The following is a 22,263-nucleotide window of genomic DNA, read 5'->3' as shown; positions in this document are numbered from 1 at the left end:
TTTCCTAAGTTGCAAAAGTGAGTACTCTTCAAAAAAAACTTAATTGGCTGTGAAATGCTTTGAGACACCTGGTAGTCATGAAAAGCGCTAAATAAATGGACGTCAGTCCAATTGTTTTAAATATAAATTCAATGAGAGAACATCTACAGCTCTCCAGGGTAGAGAATTCCAAAGATTCACAACTATTTGAGTGAAGAAGTAACTTTTTGTCTCAGCCCTAACTGATTGACCTCTCAGTCTAGATTAGAGTGGTGCTGGAAAAGCACAGCAGGTCAGGCAGCATCCGAGAAGCAGGAAAATCGATGTTTCGGGCAAAAGCCCTTCATCAGGAATGAGGCAGGGAGCCTCCGGGGTGAAGAGATAAACGGGAGCGGGAGGGTTGGGGCTGGGGAGAAGGTAGCCAAGAGTACAATAGGTGGATGGAGATGGGGATAGATTGGAGAGGAGGGTGGAGCGGAGAGGTGGGAAGAACGTTTGGCAAGTAGGACAGGTCATGAGGATGGTGCGGAGCTGGAAGGTTGGAACTAGGGTAAGGAGGGGGGGGAGGGCAAGTGAGGAAACTGGTGAAGTCCACATTGATGCCCTGGGGTTGAAGTGTTCCGAGGCGGAAGATGAGAGGGATTCAATAACGAGAGATCACGTGTTCAAGGTGAGAGGTGTAAGGTTTAAGGGAGATACACACAGAAAGTACTTTACACAAAGGGTGGTAGGTGCCTGGAACATGTTGCCAGCAGAGGTACAGTAGATTTATATAAGGTGCGTCTGGACAGATGCATGAGTAGATGGGAGCAGAGGGATACAGATGCTTAGGATTTGGACGATAGGTTTACTAAGTGGATTTGGATCAGCTCAGGCTTGGAGGATGGAAGGGTCTGTTCCTGAGCTGTAAATTTTCTTTGTTCGTTCTTTGTTCTCGTAACACCACGTCAAATCTTCATTATATAGATTGAACCTGTCAGTCATTTTTACAATACTTTTTGTTTAATATCCAGAGATGCAAGCCATCAAATTAAGTTAAAATGTGACAAATATATTTGGTGAGGTTATGTGAACTAAGTTTATTCAATTGATTATTTAGGTACATCATATTGTTCAACTCAAGTCAAAAATTATTGACCTTAAACTGATTTGACAATAGTTTTTCTGTTAAAAGATATGATACAGCTAAATCTTAATCAATTAAAGGTGTTCAGAATTAGACATTAATTAGGCACATAAAAAAATGCCTTTCTGTAATTTGTCTCATGGCTGCTTACGAACTGATTTTCTTTTAGAATTTGAATCCCTACAATGTGGAAACACGTCCTTCAGCCCAACAAATCTACACCGACCCTCCAATGAGTAACCCCCCCAGACCCATTCTCCTACCCTATATTTGCCCCTGACTATGTATTCCTGATTAAGGGCTTTTGCCCGAAACGTCGATTTTACTGTTCCTCAGATGCTGCCTGAACTGCTGTGCTTTTCCAGCACCACTAATCCAAAATTTAGTATGGCCAATATACCTAACCTGCACATCTTGTTGGATTGTGGAAGGAAACCAGAGCACCTGGAGGAAACGCACATAGACACACGGAGAATGTGCAAACTCCATAGAGACAGTCACCCGAGGGTGGAATCAAACTCGAGTCCCTGGTGCTGTGATGCAGCAGTGCTAGCCATGGAGCCACCCCACTGATCAGTGTTTAGTGATCTGATCTAACTGATTATGGATCAGTTAGTTCAGATCACTAATCACAGGTCACTAACTGATATGGATCAGTTTCTGCTGGTCCTAATGACTTACAGAAAAAGAGCAACAATGTATTTATTACTGAGTCACAAAATTAATACTTAAACGTTAGCAGGCAGACTAGCTGTTTCCATACTTGAGATTGATCTTGCGTAGTAATGTATTTTCAATTCTGTCTGCAGATATTAAAGTTGAAAGTGCTGCGAAGAAGATCATAGGTTTCTCTTCTCTTGGTGTTGGAAGACGAGCTAGAAGGTACTTGTTAGCATACATTGAAGACCAGTCAAAGAGGAACTAATGAAAGGGCAGTAGTTCAGCAACTAGCCTACCTGCCTTGTCAACAAATGACTGCGAATACATGTCCTTTCATCTTAAAGGATGGTTCTTCTATAAAATCCAAAGCCAGCTATGTTTATCTATTTGTATTCCAAGTAAATTGCTTCCCGGAAATATTACTACTTCCTTTCAGCACTGATAGACCGTAAACCTCCAATAGGGTATTGATATGATCTGCAATATCAAGAAAAGCATGTGGAATTGACTTCCTCTTCCCTTACAATGCTGGCAGCTAATATGCAAAAACAGGGATTCAGCTATCCATCCTATTTTACTGGCAATACTGTAATTGTAAGCTTTAGGCCAACCATATTTGAAAAGTTTACTGGCACTCAATAGGGGAAAAAAAAAGGTTCATAAATATGTAATGAATGTTGTATCTTGTTGAACACTTGTGAAATTGCTCTAGATTAATTGAAAAACTGCAGCTATACCCACACTACAAGTGTACTGACAGGACTATTTAAAGCAACAGTAGTGGCTGTAGTGATACTGTTTGCTTGCATCGTAATGGGTGAAATTGAGACAGCAGAGCTACATACAAACCCAACAAATAGCTGAAGTTGCTTCCTGTTGCTGTAGCTTCTTTTTACTGTCTGAAAATGTTAATTCATTGGAAAAGAAGAAAGCCTTTTGTATGACCAGTGTTTTTTTTTAACAAATGAAAAAGACCAAATTCACAGTTGTTGCAGTTACAGTGCGGCTGTGAGAAACCTATGTGGAGTAACTACCTGATATATGCTTCCATGAATACTGCCAAAGATTGTTAAGCTGCACTTTTAGCACAGGGAAAAGAAAAGCTGGCACTTTGCCAGTGATTGAATGCTGTATGCTAAAAGCATTAGATAGTCTAATTTCTTGGTGAGGAGATGCAAAATAAGCACCATATAAATACAGCAATGAGAGACCTTAATTGAATGTCTGATGAATAGAAATAAAGATAAATATATATTCAAATTAGGAGCAAAAGTAATAATAAATATTAATAATAACAAATGCCATTTAGAATTTAGTCTCTGAAGTCTGGCAAAGTGACACTGACCTACTCATGCAATATCTGGCTTGATTTTGTGCCTGGTAAAGCCATTCACTTGAATCTGCGTAGAAATAAATAGTTTAAAAGAAACAGTTTTCTAACTATTAGAACATATCAGACCATGTGATACTTGATCCATTCGTAAGGCCCCGTTCATTTTAATGTTGAAGTCGTTTTGTTGCTAATCTTAAATAACTAAACCTCATTTGACACTGGTTCTAACTGCTTGTAACTTTCAGCATTATTTCTCATCATGGCAGCTACCACATCTACTGGCATTCTACAGTGAATTGTTTATAAAATGTTGTATTGCAGAAAAGCTGGCTTATAACTAACTTTTTAAAAACCATCAGTTTCCAGTTTATCAGCACCGTGAACCTTGGCATTGCTGGAAAAGGATTGCAGTTTTATTATTACAAAACTGAAAGGTGCTGGTGATTTACTGCTGAGAAGATATTACTGGTTATTTTTGTAATTGAAAGATTGGGAGCTAATAGATATTCTATCTGTCTGATGTTTTTCATTAAGCTATTTCCCTCATTATTTGAACAGGTCAGGAAGCAAGAAACTGAGATTTATATTTTCAGTGATTTGAGCAACTAACATATTCGTTTATTAACAAATAATTTAGTACTTCAAACTGCAGCTGAAAATCTCATTATGTTGTTGCAATTAAATGCAGGATACTTAGATTTTGACCGCTCAACAGTAGTCATGTAATTAGCATACTAAACATATCAAACGTTAAGCATTCTCAGGGCAGAATCATAATTTGTTCTCAAATAAAACAACCTAATTTTAAGTGATGACAGGGTTAGAAATATTTCCTTTGTGGTACCAGCAGTTTCATGTAGGTGCTACACAGGTAAGAATTTGTAAGGCTTGTTTGGAAAATCAAGAGTTTTAACTTGACTAACATCCTAATCAAGGATATGGTTACACTACAGTCTCACTCTGAGTGTAAGGCAAAAGAATCTTTGATTCCTGGCCTTTGTGATTTCAGGGAATTTATGTTGTACCACTGATCGTTTTGAGAAAGGGAGCTGTGCTATTAGCAAACACTTCACCAGACTGTTATTTCTCATGGAACACAGTTCTTGACTTGAATAAGAGTTACATATCAGGAAGCAGAAGAAATAAACCTAAAGCTTGTGTTTGCTATCCTGTTGCATAATTATTTCTTACTGGATGTGGTTTAACATGTTTAATGTTGAAATTGGTTCCTTCTTGACATAACTTCTTTGTGATTTATTGTGTTATAAGGCCTTGGAAATAGAATGCTGTCTTTAAAAATTGCTGCCTCTGAGGTAGCAGAAAATCCCATTGACTCATTGTTAAACGTTAAGATTGGTGAAACAAAGTGAATCACAGAGCATCAATAAGGCAGTAAATTTATTATGAAAACAAGAGCACTGTGAAATAGAAGGGTCATGCTTAATAATGAATAATGGCGAATATAGGAATGGAATAAGGCAGGAATTGAACAGAGTTGCAAGGTCGGATACCTGTCCAGCAACATGAATAACAGAATCTGGAAAGAAATCCAGCGGCATTGGAAAATTAATTTTACTAGCATTAAGCAAGACATGACACAACAGTCATGAACCTGTCAGTTTAACATATTCAGTGCTATCTATCTTGCTCTGCACTCCCAAGTGACTTTTTCAGCAGCATTCCACCATAAACTCAGTCCCTGACACAAGTGCTGTTGCAGTAACGTAGATACAAATCTCTAGAGTTCCTTACGTTTGATCTCGGCCTATGCCAACTGGCATGTTTGCAACAGAAAGACTTTAATACAGCTACCTGCATATGTTGATTTCTCAAGCTTGAAGAATGCATTATGATCAAATAGTTCCTGGCTGATTGCGATATCAAAGAGCTTTCTCTGTTCCTGGTACATATTCACTCCAGACCAGGTGCATCCTTCTTTATCCTGTTTTGTCTTTATCCGTTTCTTTTTTTCATTTTCTTTATCTTCTGACATTGTGGGGAAGCCAGAGTGATGTGGGCAAGTTGTCAGCTGTAATGATGGCGTTGCCCAGAGTGAGGACTCTTTGCTGCAGTGGCCTGGAGCGTTGACCTAGCGGGTCTTTGTCTGCAATGGTGTCAGTGCCTAGAGCAGGGAGTCTTGATGGGGGGTTGTTGTGGAGGCAGTGCCCGGAGTAGAGACTCATGCCTGTGATATGCCTGAAGTGTGGATTTCTGCTGTATCCAGAGCAGGGATTTCTTGACACCCAGGACATCTGCAGAAGCCCTGGAGCTGTGTTTGAAAACCCCTTGTGCAGAAGATGAACTCTATTTATGTAGTCTCTTTTTATTCTTTTTGTAACTCAAAATGGCACCACATTGTGGCAACAAAACACTTCCCACTCTCTTTCCAGATATATGTAACAATAAACAACTCTATATCATTGCTTGTACTGTGCAATGATGAAAAATCAAATTGCCATCTGGAGTCTCATATATATAATCTTCAAGGTTAGTTGGCAGTTAATGGTGGGACAAGGAAGAGCAAGGAACTGTGAGCCACTTCCTCATGGAGCAAGCTGCCTTTATTGGTTCTAATTAGTTAGTTGCAGAACAACATTGTTAGTGTGCTAGAAACAGGTAATTTACCTTAATTCTCAGCTCAGGAATTGTGGCATAGATTTTAACTACTGAAAGAGGAAATCAACTTTCCCTCATTACTCTTGATGAGGTGGTGTTTTTTTTAAAATTCATTCACAGGATGAGGGTGTTGCATTTATTGCCCATCCCTAATTACCCAGAGGACAGTTATGAGTCAATTACATTGATGTGGATCTGGAGTCACATTTAGGCCAGACTGGGTAAAGATGAAAGATTTCTTCCTTAAAAGGACATTCGTGAATCAAATGGGTTTTTCCAACAATTGACAATGGATTCACAGTCGTCATCAGACTCTTACTTCCAGATTTTACTGAGTTCAATTACACCATCTGAGTTCAACTTAGACAGTACAGACGCCAAGTTGGTGGCCCAGTGCAATTTGGTAGCTCTGAGCAACACAACTTCTGATGGTCTGGGGCCAGCCTGGCAAGGAAAAAATATGTTGGACAGAATCTCAGAGCTACAGCCAGATGTACAACTAGGTTTATAGTCACACTGTGGGTCTTAGCAAAACATTATACCATTTGGAGTTAGATTAGATTTCCTGCAGTATGGAAACAGGCCCTTTGGTCCAACAAGTCCATACTGACCCTCCGAAGAGTAGCCCACCCAGACTCATTCCCCTACCCTACATTTACCCCTGACTAATGCACCTAGCACTATGAGCAATTTAGCATGGCCAATTCACCTGACCTGCACATCGTTGGATTGTGCGAGGAAACTGGAGCACCTGGAGAAAACTAACGCGGACACAGGGAGAATGTGCAAATTCCACACAGTCGCCCGAGGTGGAGATCGAACCCAGGCCCCTGGTGCTGCGAAGTCAGTGCTAACCATGCTGCCCCAGTGGTTTCATAAATCACTAAGTTATAACATTAATTGGTAGGACTATAAAAAATGCATACAAAATGTTCTGATTCATTGTTATCAAAATTGAATACAAAAGCAGAAAGGTAATGTTAAAGTGATTTCATTGGATTATACCTGAAGCGTTGTGTGGAATTCAGCTCTCCATATCACAGAAAAGATTTAGAAGCAATGGAAAAATAAATAAAAAGATATTTGAGGAAGTTACTAGAATTAAGGGAGTGCAACTGAAAGCTTTGAGCAGACTGGGGCTCTTTCCTTTGGAAGAGAGAAGCCCTAATACTGACCTTTCAAGTTATTGAAAGGATTCAATAGGATGAGTGTAGAGGAAAAGTTCCACTTGTGGCAGAATCCAGAATATGAGATCATGAACATAAGATAGCCACTGGCAAATAATAATAGGATTCTTTGCACAGTGTTTGCTGATAATGTGGAATGGTTGAAACAAATAGCTTGGCATTTAAGTAGCGGCTTGATGCATGACTTGGGGAGAAGGAAATAGAAGGACCAGGGGAAAAGCTATGAACAGATAATTGGAAGGGAGGACAGTCATGTGTTGGTTAAGGATCAGCATGGACCCCAGTTGAGCCGAATAGCCTGTTTGAGTGCTGAGACTCTTTGGGCTGCATTTTCAAATACCGTCAGGATAGGAACAGATATGTCTTCTGCACTGCCTTGAAAGCCTTGACAATGTTCTGAAAGTACGGTGTTCGGAATTGATCACAAAATTCCAGCTGAGGCTGAACTATTGTGGATGTTGTTATCATTTAATATCATACTAATGATCTTACAGTGTTGGAAATTTGCGGCTGGTACATTTGTGTAGAAATAACTTAGTCCACGCACTAAACAGTTCAAGAGGGCCATATGAGGGGAAACTGAATTACTATCTGATACCTAATAGTAAGACAAATTAGTTACTCTTGTGGTTTCTTCACAGATAGAAGGAGACCTTTTTTAAAAAAATTTATACAATGAGGGCCACACTGACAGGATCAGTATTTATTGCCTATCTCTAACTGTCTTTTAGAAGATGATCCTGAACCAGCTATTGAATTGCTGCAGTACTTGTGGAGTGGGTATTCCACTGTACTATTAAGAAAGGAGTTCCAGGATTTTGACCCAGCAACAGCGGAGGTACAGTGATAATAGTTTTAAATCAGGATGCTTTGTCTAGCATGCAAGAGAATTTGTAGAATTTCCCATACATCTGTTGCCCTTGTCTTTCTAGATGGTAGAGGTTACAGGTTCGGTAAGTGTTGTCAAAGGAGCCCTGGTGAAGTGCTGCAGTACATCACATGGATGATGTGTATTGCTGCCTCTGTGTGTCAGTAGTGGAGGGAGTGAATGTTTAAGGTGGTGAATGGGGTACCATTCAAGCAGACTGCTCTGTCCTGAATTGTATCAAACTTCTTGATTGTTGTTGGAGCTGCACTCGTGCAAACAATTGGGAGTCTTCCACCACTTTCCTGACTTGTGCCTTGGAGATGGCAGACAGGCTTTGATGAATCAGGATTTGAGCTGGTATTAATAGAAGCCTAAAAATAATTTGTTTCCATGCTCTTCCAAAAGTGCCACAATGCAGCACATGGAGAATAAACTAGAAAGGAAATATACATTGTTTTGTGTGGACTTTCTAGTTATAATTATCCATTAGCATTGCATTTTCGATCATTATAAATGTCCCATTTCCCTTTATAAGCCACAACTTTGGATTTTGCTGCTACTTAATTGCATTAGGTTACAATCATACTCTATAGTTTTTAGCAGTTCATTCATGATATTTTGCAGTGCTATTATAGGTATTAGGTGTATAATGACTTGTTTGTAATTTCTAATGTTTTTCATTCCAAAGATGCAAAGAGCCAAAAGCACGCACATTCTAAAACTGTTACTGATTTGTCATTTTGATGGTTAGATGCAAGTTGCATTTCCAACTTGAGAGTTTTAATTTTTGTGAAAGGATCACAGTTGTGATGGATTTCATTCATTTCAAATTTGTGACTAGAATTGTGAAACACGTTTCTTCAAAAACTATATTAATGGAGCGAATTTAGCTGTAACGTTTTTAAAACTCATTTTTGTATGAGCATTTCTAACAACGCCAGTATTTATTGTCAGTCTATGATTGCTGTTTAGAAGATGGTGGTAAGCTTCTTTCCCTCTATGCACACTCTCTTGCTGGTTTGCAGAATTAAATGAAAAATACAATCCGATTATTCTGCGCTGTTTTGTTGTAAATTAATCTGCCTTCAATAAACTTTAAGCTTTTTTTTAACATTATCTTTATGCATCTGAAAGCCAGTTGTATGCATTATGAAGAAGAATCATTTGATGTTAGTTACAAAATTTAGCAATTGAAACTTGTGTAATGCTTCCATATTTCTCATAATATTTATCACAAAGAACTGTAAAACTGAAATGCAGGGTTGTTTTTTTGGTCCTTTGTGTATTTAACTGTATAACACATCAAAACAGATTGCATTTCTGTAATTCCAAATAGACAATCAGTTTTTTTTACTGGTAGTCATTGATCCTATAGCATAGCATCAAAAGTTGATGTTTTAGCACTGTATCCATCCATCTATTCTTCAGCATGTAAATAATTTAGAAACTGTGTGATGGAAATGAACACTAAAACACTCAACTAAATGCTGCAGTTGTCCATTCATTATTTATTTGTATCTTTCTTGTTGCTTTTCCTTTGAACACTTGGTCAATATTTTCCCTGTCCTATGCCAATGTTATTTGTGCCACATGTTACAGGGTGCATGGTCTAGCACAGGGATTGCCAAATTGGGGGTTAGGATGCCAAGTGGGGTCACGAGCTGAGATTTTGGGTCTGAGGCTCTGAGGCAAGAATTGCCACCATGGTACTCTGATCAAGCTCTCACTCCCCCCTCCTCTGCTCTCCCAGTTCCCACTGAGAGATTGAGACAATTTTCAAGCCTTGTCATGGGGTCACAATGGGTGAACGTTTGGTAGACGCTGGTCTAGGATAACCTGGAAAAGATGAAATGAAATTCAAGGTTTGAGCATCCAGATTTGTACTGCTTTAGTTTATTTCTGCTTGTCATATTCTTGACCAAATATTGCTGATACCTTCTGCTGAATTGAATGACCTGCACCTCTTTCAATGTGGTAATTGCTGGTATGCTTTTGAGTTGGTTTATTCATTTGTTTTGTATTATTTTCTTTGTGTACTCATGTATATCATATTGAATGGGTTGAAATGTAACAATAAAAAGCCTTTTTAAAAGAAAGACAAATGGTTTCACTTGTATTGATTCTCCTTTTAGCTTTCTTTATTCCCAAAAAAACATTTTAATGTATTCAATCTATCCCTGTGACATTTCTCATCTCTGGAACTACTTTTGTAAACATCTTCTAAACTCTCTGTTATGTGTTCATTTCCTTCATATAATGTGGTGCCCAGAACCGCATACATTACACCCCCAGCTGAGGTCTAAAAGGTGTCCTGTACAACCTCTTTGCTGTTGCATTCTGCAGTCTTATCAATAAAACCCAGGATGTTGTCTTTCCACCCTTTCTGCCACCTTCATAATCCATGCACTTATACGCCCAGGTTTCTCTATTCTTGCATTCTGTTAAGAATTGTATCCCTTATTGTCAGTGTTTGCCCTGTCAAAATGCATCACCTCACATTTCTTTATATTGAACTTCATCTGTGACCTATCTGCCCACTCCACCAAGTTGTCAATTGCCTTTTCAGAGTTCTACACTGTCTTCCTCCGAGTTTACACGGTTTATGCCCTTCTCTGGTTTGTATTTCTTACGCACTTCAGTTTTACCTTAATCCCATATTTTTGTTCCAATCGTTTATTTTGCTTGTTGGAAAATGCAGTGGTCTGTACTTACTATTTGCTCTTGATGATGTCATTGTTACTGGATGCCTGGAGACCCCAAATTGGCATCAATTTCATACTGACATGGACAGTAGAGAAAACTGTGACACCAATCCTGTAAATCATCGTGAAAAGCTTTTTGATGAGGTTATCCAACAATTAAATTAAGCTAATTTTTCTAAACCAGTAGAAGCTTACAGCTTCAAGGATATTGGCCACTTTTTTGCCTCCCCTAAGTTAATGCTGACAGTAAAAAATAATTTCATCATTCCATCCTGTTAGATGTTTCTCTCAATATTGAGTTAGGTATTTTATAAAGAATTTCTCAGAAGTGTCCCTTCAAGGCATTTTAGGAAGAATTTGAAATGGAAACAATATAGTGGTGTTGGTAGTTAAACTTCCCATTTTGAACAATGATGATGGTGATGAATGCTCCCAGGTATGGTAATATGAATCTCTGTGGCTCCAAAGAGGATTCTGAAAGCATTGACTGGAATGTATATGGTGTATCAGTTCTAATAGTTGGCTCCTATAACTCAAATCTTTTTTCTAATAGTCACTGCATTGTTTTCTTCTCCAAGAAACTCTCTGAAGGTTGTAACTTATGCACAGGTGAACAACTTTCAGTAAACAATAATTCAGTTTAGGAAGTGACAATTAGACCTATTCAGAAATAAATGTACAGGCACAAAGCTTAAATAACTAAGTTGGTATATCACTGTTTCACTTAACTCTCAAAATATGTTATAGCAAGAAAATAGTTTGAAATTATTAACAGTTCCCTGAAGTATTATTTTTAGTTTTTCAGAATCCATAATGAAAAACTTGTGAAATTAAAATATTTGCTGTATTGTATAGCCTTAGCTGCTGTTTTACCTGACAAAGCAGGGATCTGATGAATGAGTCTTGATGCTGGACAAAGATTTGACCCTTATGTGCTTTAAAGTCTGACTGAGATATAGAGACTAAAACAATAACCTTCACAGATATGAATATCTCCCAAGCAAAGGTATGAATGTAGCATGAAAACTGCCTGAGAAATTAGCTCATTTCAACAATTCAGCAGGAGAGGGTGAAGCAGGTGAATTTAGTAGCCAAGCGTAAGGAGGGGAAAATTGGCCAGGCTTCCATCCCTCTCCTGATTATTATCACATGATGACTCATCTTTGGCAAAAGGTCAACTGACACTCAGAGCCTGCTGAGCTGTACTTAAGTAAGGAATCAATACGATTGAAATAAAGGAAATTTGCTGATCAAGGAAAAGAAAGTAAGTATGTAAAATGAGCAGCAGATCTGGTCAACAGAAACTTTTCAGATGTTCATTTATTATGTATGTAACCTCAAATTGCAACATCTGCTTATCTAGAATCTTACAGCTGATTGATAAACATTTGCTGTCCTGGGATAACCATTCAATGACTGCATGCAAAATGTTTCATTTACCTGTGTTAGCACCTGTCACTTTTGATAAACCCAAAGCGCTTGAAGTGGGGAGTGAGGGACAAGAAACATTTTAAAGGACAAATATGTTAGTTCCATATTCAATAATTCTATGAATTCCATATTAAATGTTAACTAAATGAGTAAATTTTGTATCTTAGGAAGGAACTGATATACTGGCTACAGAGACAGACTGACCTTGGCCTTGGAAAGTCTTGGTATGGAAAAGCATGAGTAGCACCTTCAGCCAAACCGTTCAACTTAGAAAATGTCAATGACAATGTAGCCTTCGTGAGAGAAATCTTGAGAGACTGTCAAGAGATAATATTTTCTTCAAAATGTAAACAGTAATTACATTAATATTTTAAATTAAAACAAATCAATTATTTTGTTTGTGTTTTTATGTGTTAAAGAGGAAATGCGAAGTCATGGTAGAGTCTTTCAAGGGTTTCATCATTATTTTTATCTTGTTTGCTTTGCTCTTTTGCTCCAACTATGTAAAACTTTCTTTTTGAAAGAATTCCACTCAACTCTCTAGATTTAGAGGATGGCAGAATAGGACTCCTGTGCTGGAGTTCACCTGCTCTGACTGCTTTTCTTTTTCTTTTCTTCACCTCTCTTGTCTTTTGTTTACTTACTTACCTAGTCCTGAGCTTGGACGGCGGTGGCAGTGGCAAGAACCCAGTGTGTGTGGACCTTGAGCAGTCTCGAGCTGGGCCCAGGGTGTGGGGCCTCAGGCAGTTCTACAATGGACCACGAGTGGGCTCAGTATGGAGGAGAATGAGCCCAGCAAGAACCTCGTGTGAGCCCCTACTTACCTTTCTGGAGCAAGCGCAGGACCTGGAATCGGCAGCTGCTACATTGGCAGAGTCGAGGTTGGCCCAGCGCAAAAGATGGCGCCTGGGATCAACCATTTTGTTGTTGGCACTGGCGGCAGTTGAAGGGCATCACAGCAACATCGATGATGTGGGCCCAGGGACGAGAGACATGATTGATGTTGGCCGGTCCGGCGAGACTGCAGTGAGGCAGTGGCAGAGGAGTATCGGCCCAGCGGCAAAGATGGCATCTGAGGATCGGCAATTTCTATGTTGTTTGGGTCTGGTCGAGATGGCGGCACAGGTATCATTGATGTGATTTGTTGGCTCAGGACTGATGGACTCACGACAAGCTATAATTTTCTTTTTCCTTATTCTTAAATCATTCAAAATAGCACTGAATCACGGGTGACAAATGAAAGTTTTTCACTGTAAAATACAAGTGACAATAAAATCAAAATCAAATTTAGGCAGAAAACAATTCACATAATTGAATAATTTCAGACCTAATGAGAAATATTTTAACTAAATATGTTAAGACTAAGAATCTCCAGTTATTCAAAGCTAAAACTAGGTAAGATATTGAAAGGTGGTTGTTTTCCCAGAGAATATGGGATATCTAAAGCAGACTGCTGATGTTTCTGGGAATGCTGATTGATAGAATTTCCTCACATGAACTGAACCAGTTTCTGGTTGAGGCTTCATATAAGAGGTAGGTGCGATATAACACTAATTATGGCCAACGTGGATGGATTCTCAGACAAGCAGGTAGCACATTTTATAACCCTTTAATTAGTCTGGGTTTTTAATTTTGTTTTAAATTTTCCAGCAGATTATTTGTCTTTTGGGTGAGGCAGGGAGTATATATATGACATCACAGAATCACTAAATGAACCAGTTTATCATGTCCTATTTACCGGTGATCCTTGAGTCACAACAGTGCAAAAAGGTGGCATTTAGTCTATTATATCTATGCCTGCTCTCTGTAGAACAATGCATTAAGTCTTATTCCCTATCCTATTCCCTAACTGTGCAAGTTTATTTTTTTCAAGTGCTATCCAATTTTATTTTGGAATTGTTATACATCTTCTACCACCCTCGTAGACACTGCATTCCCAGTCATGATCACTCACTGATTAAACATGTTCTTTCTCACATCCTCTGCACATTAGAACCTAAAGCCTTAAATTAGTGACCTCTAGTGCCATTACCAACAGCCAAAAGGAATATTTTGTTCTACCTTATCTAAACATGTCATAGTCTTGTAACCCATTATCAGTATCCATTGACCTAATTTGCTCCAAGGAAACCAACACTAGCTTCTCCAATGTGACTTTGTAGCTAAATTGCTCAGACCTGGAAACATTCTGAAAAATCTCTTCTGTACTCTTTCCGAGACCTTGACATCCTGGTGATGACCAGAACTGGAAATGATACACTAGTTATGACCACTAGCTTTATTTATTAACGTTCAGCATAGTTTCCCTGCTCTAGTACTATCAATATAGTTAAATATTCTATTCTAATTTCCTTAAAATTCAATTTTTGAATATAAATAAATTTTACTTTTCAGCACTTTGACAGTTTTTTTTTGGCAGTTCCTATCTATTAATTTATTTGCATAATCCATGTATGTGTATAATCTTTTAAGAAACTAACACAAGCAAATGTTAAATGGGCACTGAATTCAAAATGTGAAATTGCAGTTTTATAAATGTGCTGATATTGTAAATGTTGCACATTTGTTGGAGAAAATCAAAGTAAAAGAAAGAGCTGCTGTGTATAATGTTTTATTCAATGTAATACTCTAAATCAATCTTTGAGTCATAAAAAGCTCCCCTGTGCTTATTACTCCTAACCTTGACCTGGTAACATTTTAAAAACGTAATTATTTAAGGTTTGACAGTACTGGCACAGGAACAATTCATTTCCTACTTGAGCCTTGGTATAAATCATGGGCTCAAAAGGGATTTATGTGTTGTTACACTGCAACAACAGAATTACAACATTGACTACTGGTATGGTAATTACAATACTGTTGCTTTATCCTGCATTCAGCTTAATGTAATGTGCTTTGAGTGTTCTTGTAATTTAAGTGCCAATATATAATTGAGGTAGTTGCAATCAATGTTTTAAATGGAGAAAGTGTGTTTTGAGTTCCATGCTATCACCTTTGTTATCTCAGTCTGCCAGCTTTAATGTAAGGTTACTCACAGCTGAAACAAAGATGGGGAGGATTCCACTGATAGTTGTCAGTTCCAGCTATTGCTTTTAGTAGTACAACCAGCATTTCTTCTAACATTTCTTTTTGCTGCGTGGACCTCAGATGTATCTGCACTCCGATGGCCATGCACAAAAGCTCAAGAATCGCTTGACGGCCCCACGGTTTGGAGGGAATGTTGTTTATAACCAAGGTGCTGGAGGACTGTATCATTGCTCTCGTCCAAGTACTCAATGGATCACAACAGAAAATTAGAAATACTTCTAGTTACCAAGACAACCAATTAAATATTTATATCATCTTTTAAATAAAATGATCTATTCATCAAGTTTCATAAGAAACAATTATTATCAATACAAAACTTCTGCTTTCAGGTCCTAGTTACTCCTACTAGTGAAACAAGTGGAAATGTCTTCTCCATATCCATTCGATCCAGGTCTCTCAGTATTTGGAAAGTTTCAATCAGTTGCCCTGGACCCTTGTGCACCCCAATCTTTCTAAACTCTGTCAATCACAGACCCAGAGTCCTCAACTGCTCCTCACAAGACAAGTCCTTCATCTTTGGAATCATCCTTGTAACCTCCTCTCGTCTCCCTCCAAGGTCAGCACATCCTTCCTTAGATACAGGTCCCAAAACTGCTCACAATATTCCAAGTGCAATCTGATCAGAGCCTTATACACCCTCAGTAGTGCATCTCTGCCCTTATAGTCTAGCCCCATTGAAATGAAAGCTGATGTTGCATTTGCCTTCCTAACTGCCAACTGAACTTGCATATTAATCTTAACAGAATCCTAAACTAGGACTTCCTTTGTGCTTTAGATTTCTGAAACCTTTCCCTAATTTAGAAATTAGTCTATGACTCTATTCCTCCTGCCAAAGTGCTTAAACTCACACTTTCTAACATTCCATTGTTATGGAACAGCCTAAGCCTCCTCAAAACATGCCAAGGAGATAGTCTAACTTTTTCTTATTTTCAAGGTGTCAGGCATTGCATTCTAGATGCAATTTGATTGGTCAAACTATCAGCCTTGAAGCAAAACACACTTTATTCATAAAATAGATACAAAATAAAAAAAATTGACTTAACTGTAACTCTATCAAAATTATTAACAAAATAATAAACAACTCATTAACTGTTCCAGTAATAGTAACAGCTCATTATTACACCCTTGACAAAGGCTAATTCGGTAAAATTCTCCCACCTGCAATGCTAGCAGCAGGAAGAGAACTTCAGCTTTTAACAGAGAGAGGAATAAGAACTTCCACATCCAGCTTCAAGATGCCAGCAACTGTTGAAAACTAAACTAAAAGTCTTGGTTCTTTGAGAATTTGACCCTGCCCCCTCAGGCTGCTTCTATTTTGCCAACTTTTAAGAAAAAAACCCAAGACCTTAAACCTGTTTATTGACTTGAAGCAGACCACTGTCCACCTCTGCCTCACCCTCTCTTCATTAAAAAAAAGCCAGGACAAAATACACCGCTTAGTGTCATAGTATAATCCCGGTATTCCACCTGCCATTTCTTTGTTTACTTTCCTCGCCTGTCTAAGTCTTTCTACAGTTTGTCAGCTTCCTCAATACTATCTTTATGTCATATTCAAACTTAGGAACAATGCCCTCAGTTCCTTTGTCCAGATTGTTAATGTATAACATGAATAGTTATGGTCCATTGCTGACCCCTGCAGAATTCCACAAGACTGAATTGTCAGGCATGACCTCTCCCGATGAAGCCATGTTAACTCAGCCCTATTTTACAACGCAGTCCCCAAGTACTCTGCAATATCATTGTTTTTAAAGGACTATAAAGTCTTACCAATGTCAAGGTCAGGCTAACTAGCCTATTGTTTCCTGTCTTCTGCCTATCTCCCTTTCTTAAACAGAGGTGATCAACATTAAACATGTTTTGACCTTTAGGACCCTCCCTGACTCCAGTGATTGCTGAAAGACCACCACCAATGCCTCTACAATCTCCGCAGCTATCTTTTTCAGAGCTCTGGGGTGTGGTATATCTGAGTCCAGGGACCTATCCACCTTCAGACATTTCAGCTTCTTCAGCATCTTCTCCTTAGTGATGGCCACTATACTCACCTCTGCACTCTGACTCTCTTGAAGTTGCTGGTGTCTTCCACTGTGAAGACTAATGCAAAGTACCTATTCAGTTTCGCTGTCATTTTTGTTCCCCATTACTTCTGCCCCAATGTCATTTTCCACCAGTCCAATATCCACGCTTGCCTCTCTCTTACCTTTTATGTATCTTAAAAGAAGACTGAAAGAGTTTTTTTTACGTTACTAGCTAGCTTACCCTTGTATTCCATCTTGTCTTCCTTACAATTTTTTAAGTGTCCTCTCCTGGTATTTAAAGGCTGCCCTATCCCCTGGCTTCCCACTAATCTTCACCACATTGTATGCATTTTCTTTTGCGTTTTATGCTGTCCCTGACTTCCCTTAACAGCAAATGGTTGTCTTGTCCTCCCTTTAGTATGTTTTTTCTTCCTTGGGATGAAGTTCTGCCTTGCCTCCCGAATTATGCCCAGAAACTCCTGCCATTGCATCTCCACTGTCTTCTTCGCAATCCCCTTCCAATCAATGCTGGCCAGCTCCTTTCTTATGTCTTTGCAGTTACCTTTACTCATTGTAAGGCCATTACATCGGATTCCAGCTTTCTCTCAAACTGCAGGTGAAATCTGTAATACTGATGTCACCAACCCCTAGGGGGGTTCCTTCATCAAGTCTGCCTCATTACACCACAAAATCCAGAACTATCTACAAGCTGCTCCAAAAAACATATTATAGACATGCTACAAATTCCTTTCCATTTGATTTTTCCAATCCACCTGCATATTAAAGTCCGCCATGACTATGTAATAGTGCCTTTCTTACATGGCAATTCTTGTCTCTTGACTTTTTTCCTTTGCAGTTCCTCAACTCTACCCACACAGATTCTGTGCCTACATCACTGCTTGCTATTTATTTAATTTCATTTCTTGGCAACCCCACCCCCTCTTGTCCATCTGCCTGTCCTCTTGATACGATGCATATTCTTGGGATATTTAGTTCCCAGCATTAATGTCCTTGCAGCCACATTTCTGTGATACACACATTCCCATCCATTATCTAGTTCTTCACAGACTTTTCTCCAACTGGGTTAGATAAAACATGAACTTCCCACACCTGTCTCTTTCAACCAACTCCAGCAGGGTTCACTACAAAAACAAGCAGTTATCACTGGTCATGTGATTTCTAGAAAGTTTTATTTAAAACACATCTCCAATGTCAACAGTGAACTCCATAATTAGATCTTTCAAAGGAACCACTATAGTATTTCCACAAAACTTGAAATCAATTCCATTTTCCACATTCATCAAAAGCCATCCAAACAAATATTTAATATAAAGTGTCTTTGTTACAATTGTTGGCATAATTTGAAGATGCATTTTAAGCTTCAGTTTTTGTTTGGTCCAGGAGAAAATTAAATGGGAGATTCCAGCAAGCCCTACAGTGCTATGACAGATTTGGAGCGAGGCTTGGATAAATACTGTGGTTTTAACAAAGCATCTGGCTTAGTTGCCTTTCTGAACAGGTTTTCTTGATTTTGCAGGCTGCAGGAAATGGCAATGTCTAGTGGCAAATTATTAATGGTAAGCATAAACTGAGTTTCCTGATTACAACAATTCTAGATGATATGAAGTAGCTTTCCTTCTCAACTGTCCTTCCATTTATTAAAAGAAAGGAAACTTGGTAGCAAGAATATTGAAAAGCAGGAATTTCAGATGAAGGAAGTTCTCCAATTTTTCGAAAAAAAAATAGTTTTCAGTATGTTGACTTAATAGGGAATGGACGAAAATTCCAGCATTCCTGGTTGCTCGAGAGGTTAATTTTGGGCTTCCTACCTGAAGAGTTATAGCCTGTTGCAGTAGTCTTTGGAGAGATATAATTTGCAGATAGCTTTATGGCCATCCACTGCAGACTGGAATCACATAATCACAGAAAGGGACAGGTTGCTTTCTCAAAGGATATTAGTGAACCAGTTGCATTTGATGATAACATAATCATTACTTTACTTGCACCAAAGGTTTATTTGAGAAGTTTTACAATTAATGTCAAATTTTGAAACTGCCATAACGTGATTTTGGACTGTAGTATTCTATGTGATTTGCAGACCAATGACTAGATCAGTAGCAATCAATGCACAAACATTTCACAGGGAAAAACATCACTGATTTATATTTGGAAATATTATGATATTCATTTGACTAACTGATCTGCAGCTGTTTATATATTATTCCTACGAAGCAAAAATAATGATGTTAAAAATTAATTAGCCATGGATCACTTTGATATGACCTGAATGCATGAACGTTGTTAAGTAAATGCAAATTATTTCTTATTTCTTTCAGTCAATTCACAGAATCAAATATTACCATGTTATATAGCAATTCTAGGTATTTTCTCTAATCAACCTGTGATTTTGTTATTGCAGATATCAAGAGCAGGTGGCACTTGGGATACTACTGTACCAGTGCACCACAAGAGCCTTCTTATGCTGCAGTTCTTCCTCAGTCTTGGAGCTGACCACAATCCTGGAGGTGAGAGCCCCGCAGTAGGAAACTGTAATGGTTTGGATGGCTCAAAATATCACAACATGAACGTCGGCGATTGGGTCTCATGCAGTTTTAATACACAGTTTAGATGCTTTTATCTCCCGTTTGACCTCCTGAGCATTTTCAAAATTTACCTGGAGTTAATTTAAAATGTTGAGAAATAACTTAAGTACGTATATGACATGAATTCTAATAAGTAAAATGAGCCTTGTGTAACTTTCTGTGCATAATGATTTTTGAAAAAATTTTTAAAAAAAGAATCCCTTGCAATTCCTCAGTTGGTGGCGCAAGAGAGAATTTTCTGCCGCTGGAAATTGCTTTAAACCTGAGCCGATGCCCGTGTTTTCCGGGTGTCATCCCGCCCCCGCCCCCCCCCCCCCCGACACACAGAGATACAGAGGATTGGTCTGTGGGTGCTGTCTGGACAGTCTGACTGCCAAGCGAAAAGCAGGAAGTAGCAGAAGTTCATGACAGGCTGTGAAATTAATGCTAAGTAAGATGTTTCTGTACATGGCAGCAAAAGGGCTGGCTCAATACGATGTTTGTCAGAGTGATGGCCCGGTTTAAACTAGGCAACATATTTAAACCCGATAAAAAGTTAGATAGTGTATTTATGCTGCTAGTTTGATGCTTGTACTGTGTTAAATATGACTCGGATACTAGTTGTTGTTAGTATACGATCTGACTATCTCGAAACGGCCTCTTTCTCTGGGTTGTACCAAACCCTGAGTATTTAGGTAGAACGCCAGTAATTCGTGTCCTGAAAATATACCGTGTGTGATAACCGACACTTGAGAATAACAGCACTGACATACATGGTACTGTATAGCATTACAATAGCAACACCCAGTCAGAGTATCTAAATGCAACAGCAATCCTGAATTCATAAGAAATAGGGGCTGGGCCATTGGGCCTATCAAACCTGCTTCGCCATTTAATACGATAATGCAAATTTGATTACGATCTTAATGTCACTTTCTTACCCTTTCCCCAGAACAGTTAACTCCCTTATTGGTCAAAATAAAATCGAAATTATTCAGTCTTGAATACATTCAATGACCTTCTCTGCGGATGAGAATACCAAGCCCTAACCCTGATTCTGTTTCCTGCTAATTAGTGAATCCTCTTTCTATGCTAATGATCACCCCTAACAGAACAGATTTTTATCTTCTATATATGTCTATTGAATGCCTCTTGGAAATTCAGATGCACTACATGTACTGGAATTCCACAGGGATCAGTGCTGAGTCTCAATTATTTATGCAAAACAAACAATTGGAGACCTGAAATAAAAACAGAAATTGCTGCTGAAACTCAGCAAGTCTGACATCATTTGTGGCAAGAAAGCAGAATTAATGTTTTGAGTCTGGTGACTCTATCAAAACTGATAGCAGCTAGGAAAAAAAATAGTATTGATGCTGAAGACAGGCTTGAGGGGAAAGGAGCAAATAAGTCGAGCTAGAGCCCAGAGGAGAGAGAGAGATATGAAAGAGATAGGTAAACGAAGGGATTATGGATGGCAGGCCAGGACAGAAGGGAAGCTGAATAGATGATCATGAGAGTGGAGGGAAGCAGTGAATGGGTAGTCTGTATTGAAAGCAAATTGTGTAATGTGACAATCAGCCTAAGAGTGGGTGACAATGGGTTGGCTGTGCTAAAGTCAGGACTGGGGGGTGTATGGGTGATCTCAAGGATCTGTGGTGAGCCCTGATCAACATTCACTTTCAAGTGGCCTCCCCTGCTCATTGAATCTCCTGCTTCCCAACTCTGTCCTGCTCACTGCCTCCCAACCTGTCCACCTCCATCCCACTCACCATCTCCCCACCTCCTTCTATGACAATACTATGGTTTTAGGAGGTATATTATGTCCCTTTTTTTGTGTGTGAAGATCGTTTGAGACAGATGTGCAAAGCAGTCTGTACAAAGTTAATAAAATAAACAGCTTGTGGTGCCTTAGGGTTTTTTTAAGTTGGAACAATTAATGGGTGGAGGCCACAGACCAGGGCTTTAGTTTAGCTTTTGGTAGTTATAGAGTTTTGCAGCTACCATACATCTCTCCCTGCTACAGCAAAACACTTGTGTTTTCTCTGTCAGCCAGAATTTTCTCTGGATGTTTATTCCTCCTTGACTGGAGAAGCATTGCATGTGAGGCAATCTATTTTACTAAATTTGCTTTTTCCAAAGCTGTGTTTATGGGATGTTACTATATTGGAACAGCAACTATTCCAACTATTAAGTTTTCCAATAGAGGAAAACTTAGAGCAATTCTTTCTCTTGTTTTATTTTAACTGTAGTGTAAAAATAAAGCTGAGTAGCGCAAACAATTGAATTGCATCTGGAACACAGCACCTTTATATTTGCCTTTAAGTGCGATAAATGTTAGGGTCTAGGCCATCTCTTTGATACATCTGAAGGGAGTTTGGTCTAGTCCATACATTTTCCACTCGCCATCTCTCCACCTACTCAATCCTTCCCACCTCTTCCCTACGCACTGCCTCCACATCTCCTCACCTTGCCCCTACTCCATCCTCCCTCTATCTTACCTTCTCCATCCTCCTTCCATCTCCCCTATTCCATCCGCCTCCCCTCTCTCCGACTCCATCCGTCTCCCCTCTCTCCGACTCCATCCGCCTCCCCTCTCCCCGACTCCATCTGCCTCCCCTCTCCCCGACTCCATCTGCCTCCCCTCTCCCCGACTACATCCGCCTCCCCCTCTGAT

General features: G+C 39.0%; 1 protein-coding gene across 10 annotated transcripts in view; it reads left to right on the top strand.

The window, feature by feature from the left end:
- card19 (caspase recruitment domain family, member 19) overlaps window positions 1-22,263 on the top strand; it is a 70,202-nt gene that overhangs the window by 42,839 nt on the left and 5,100 nt on the right. For 8 of the 10 annotated variants that reach the window (XM_043708028.1, XM_043708031.1, XM_043708034.1 and 5 more), the window contains 2 exons: window positions 1,915-1,987; window positions 19,424-19,529. In XM_043708028.1, the coding sequence (XP_043563963.1) occupies window positions 1,915-1,987; window positions 19,424-19,529 (179 nt within the window). Of the gene's footprint in view, window positions 1-1,914; window positions 1,988-18,541; window positions 18,582-19,423; window positions 19,530-22,263 lie in introns of all 10 variants that reach the window. The other 2 variants (XM_043708029.1, XM_043708032.1) reach the window with 1 other exon arrangement.

The sequence above is a fragment of the Chiloscyllium plagiosum genome, chromosome 18 (genome assembly GCF_004010195.1).
Source record: "Chiloscyllium plagiosum isolate BGI_BamShark_2017 chromosome 18, ASM401019v2, whole genome shotgun sequence".
In the NCBI taxonomy this organism is placed as follows: Eukaryota; Metazoa; Chordata; class Chondrichthyes; order Orectolobiformes; family Hemiscylliidae; genus Chiloscyllium; species Chiloscyllium plagiosum.
The sequence above is the reverse complement of the archived record's forward strand: the minus strand, read 5'-3'. Positions and strand labels throughout refer to the sequence as shown.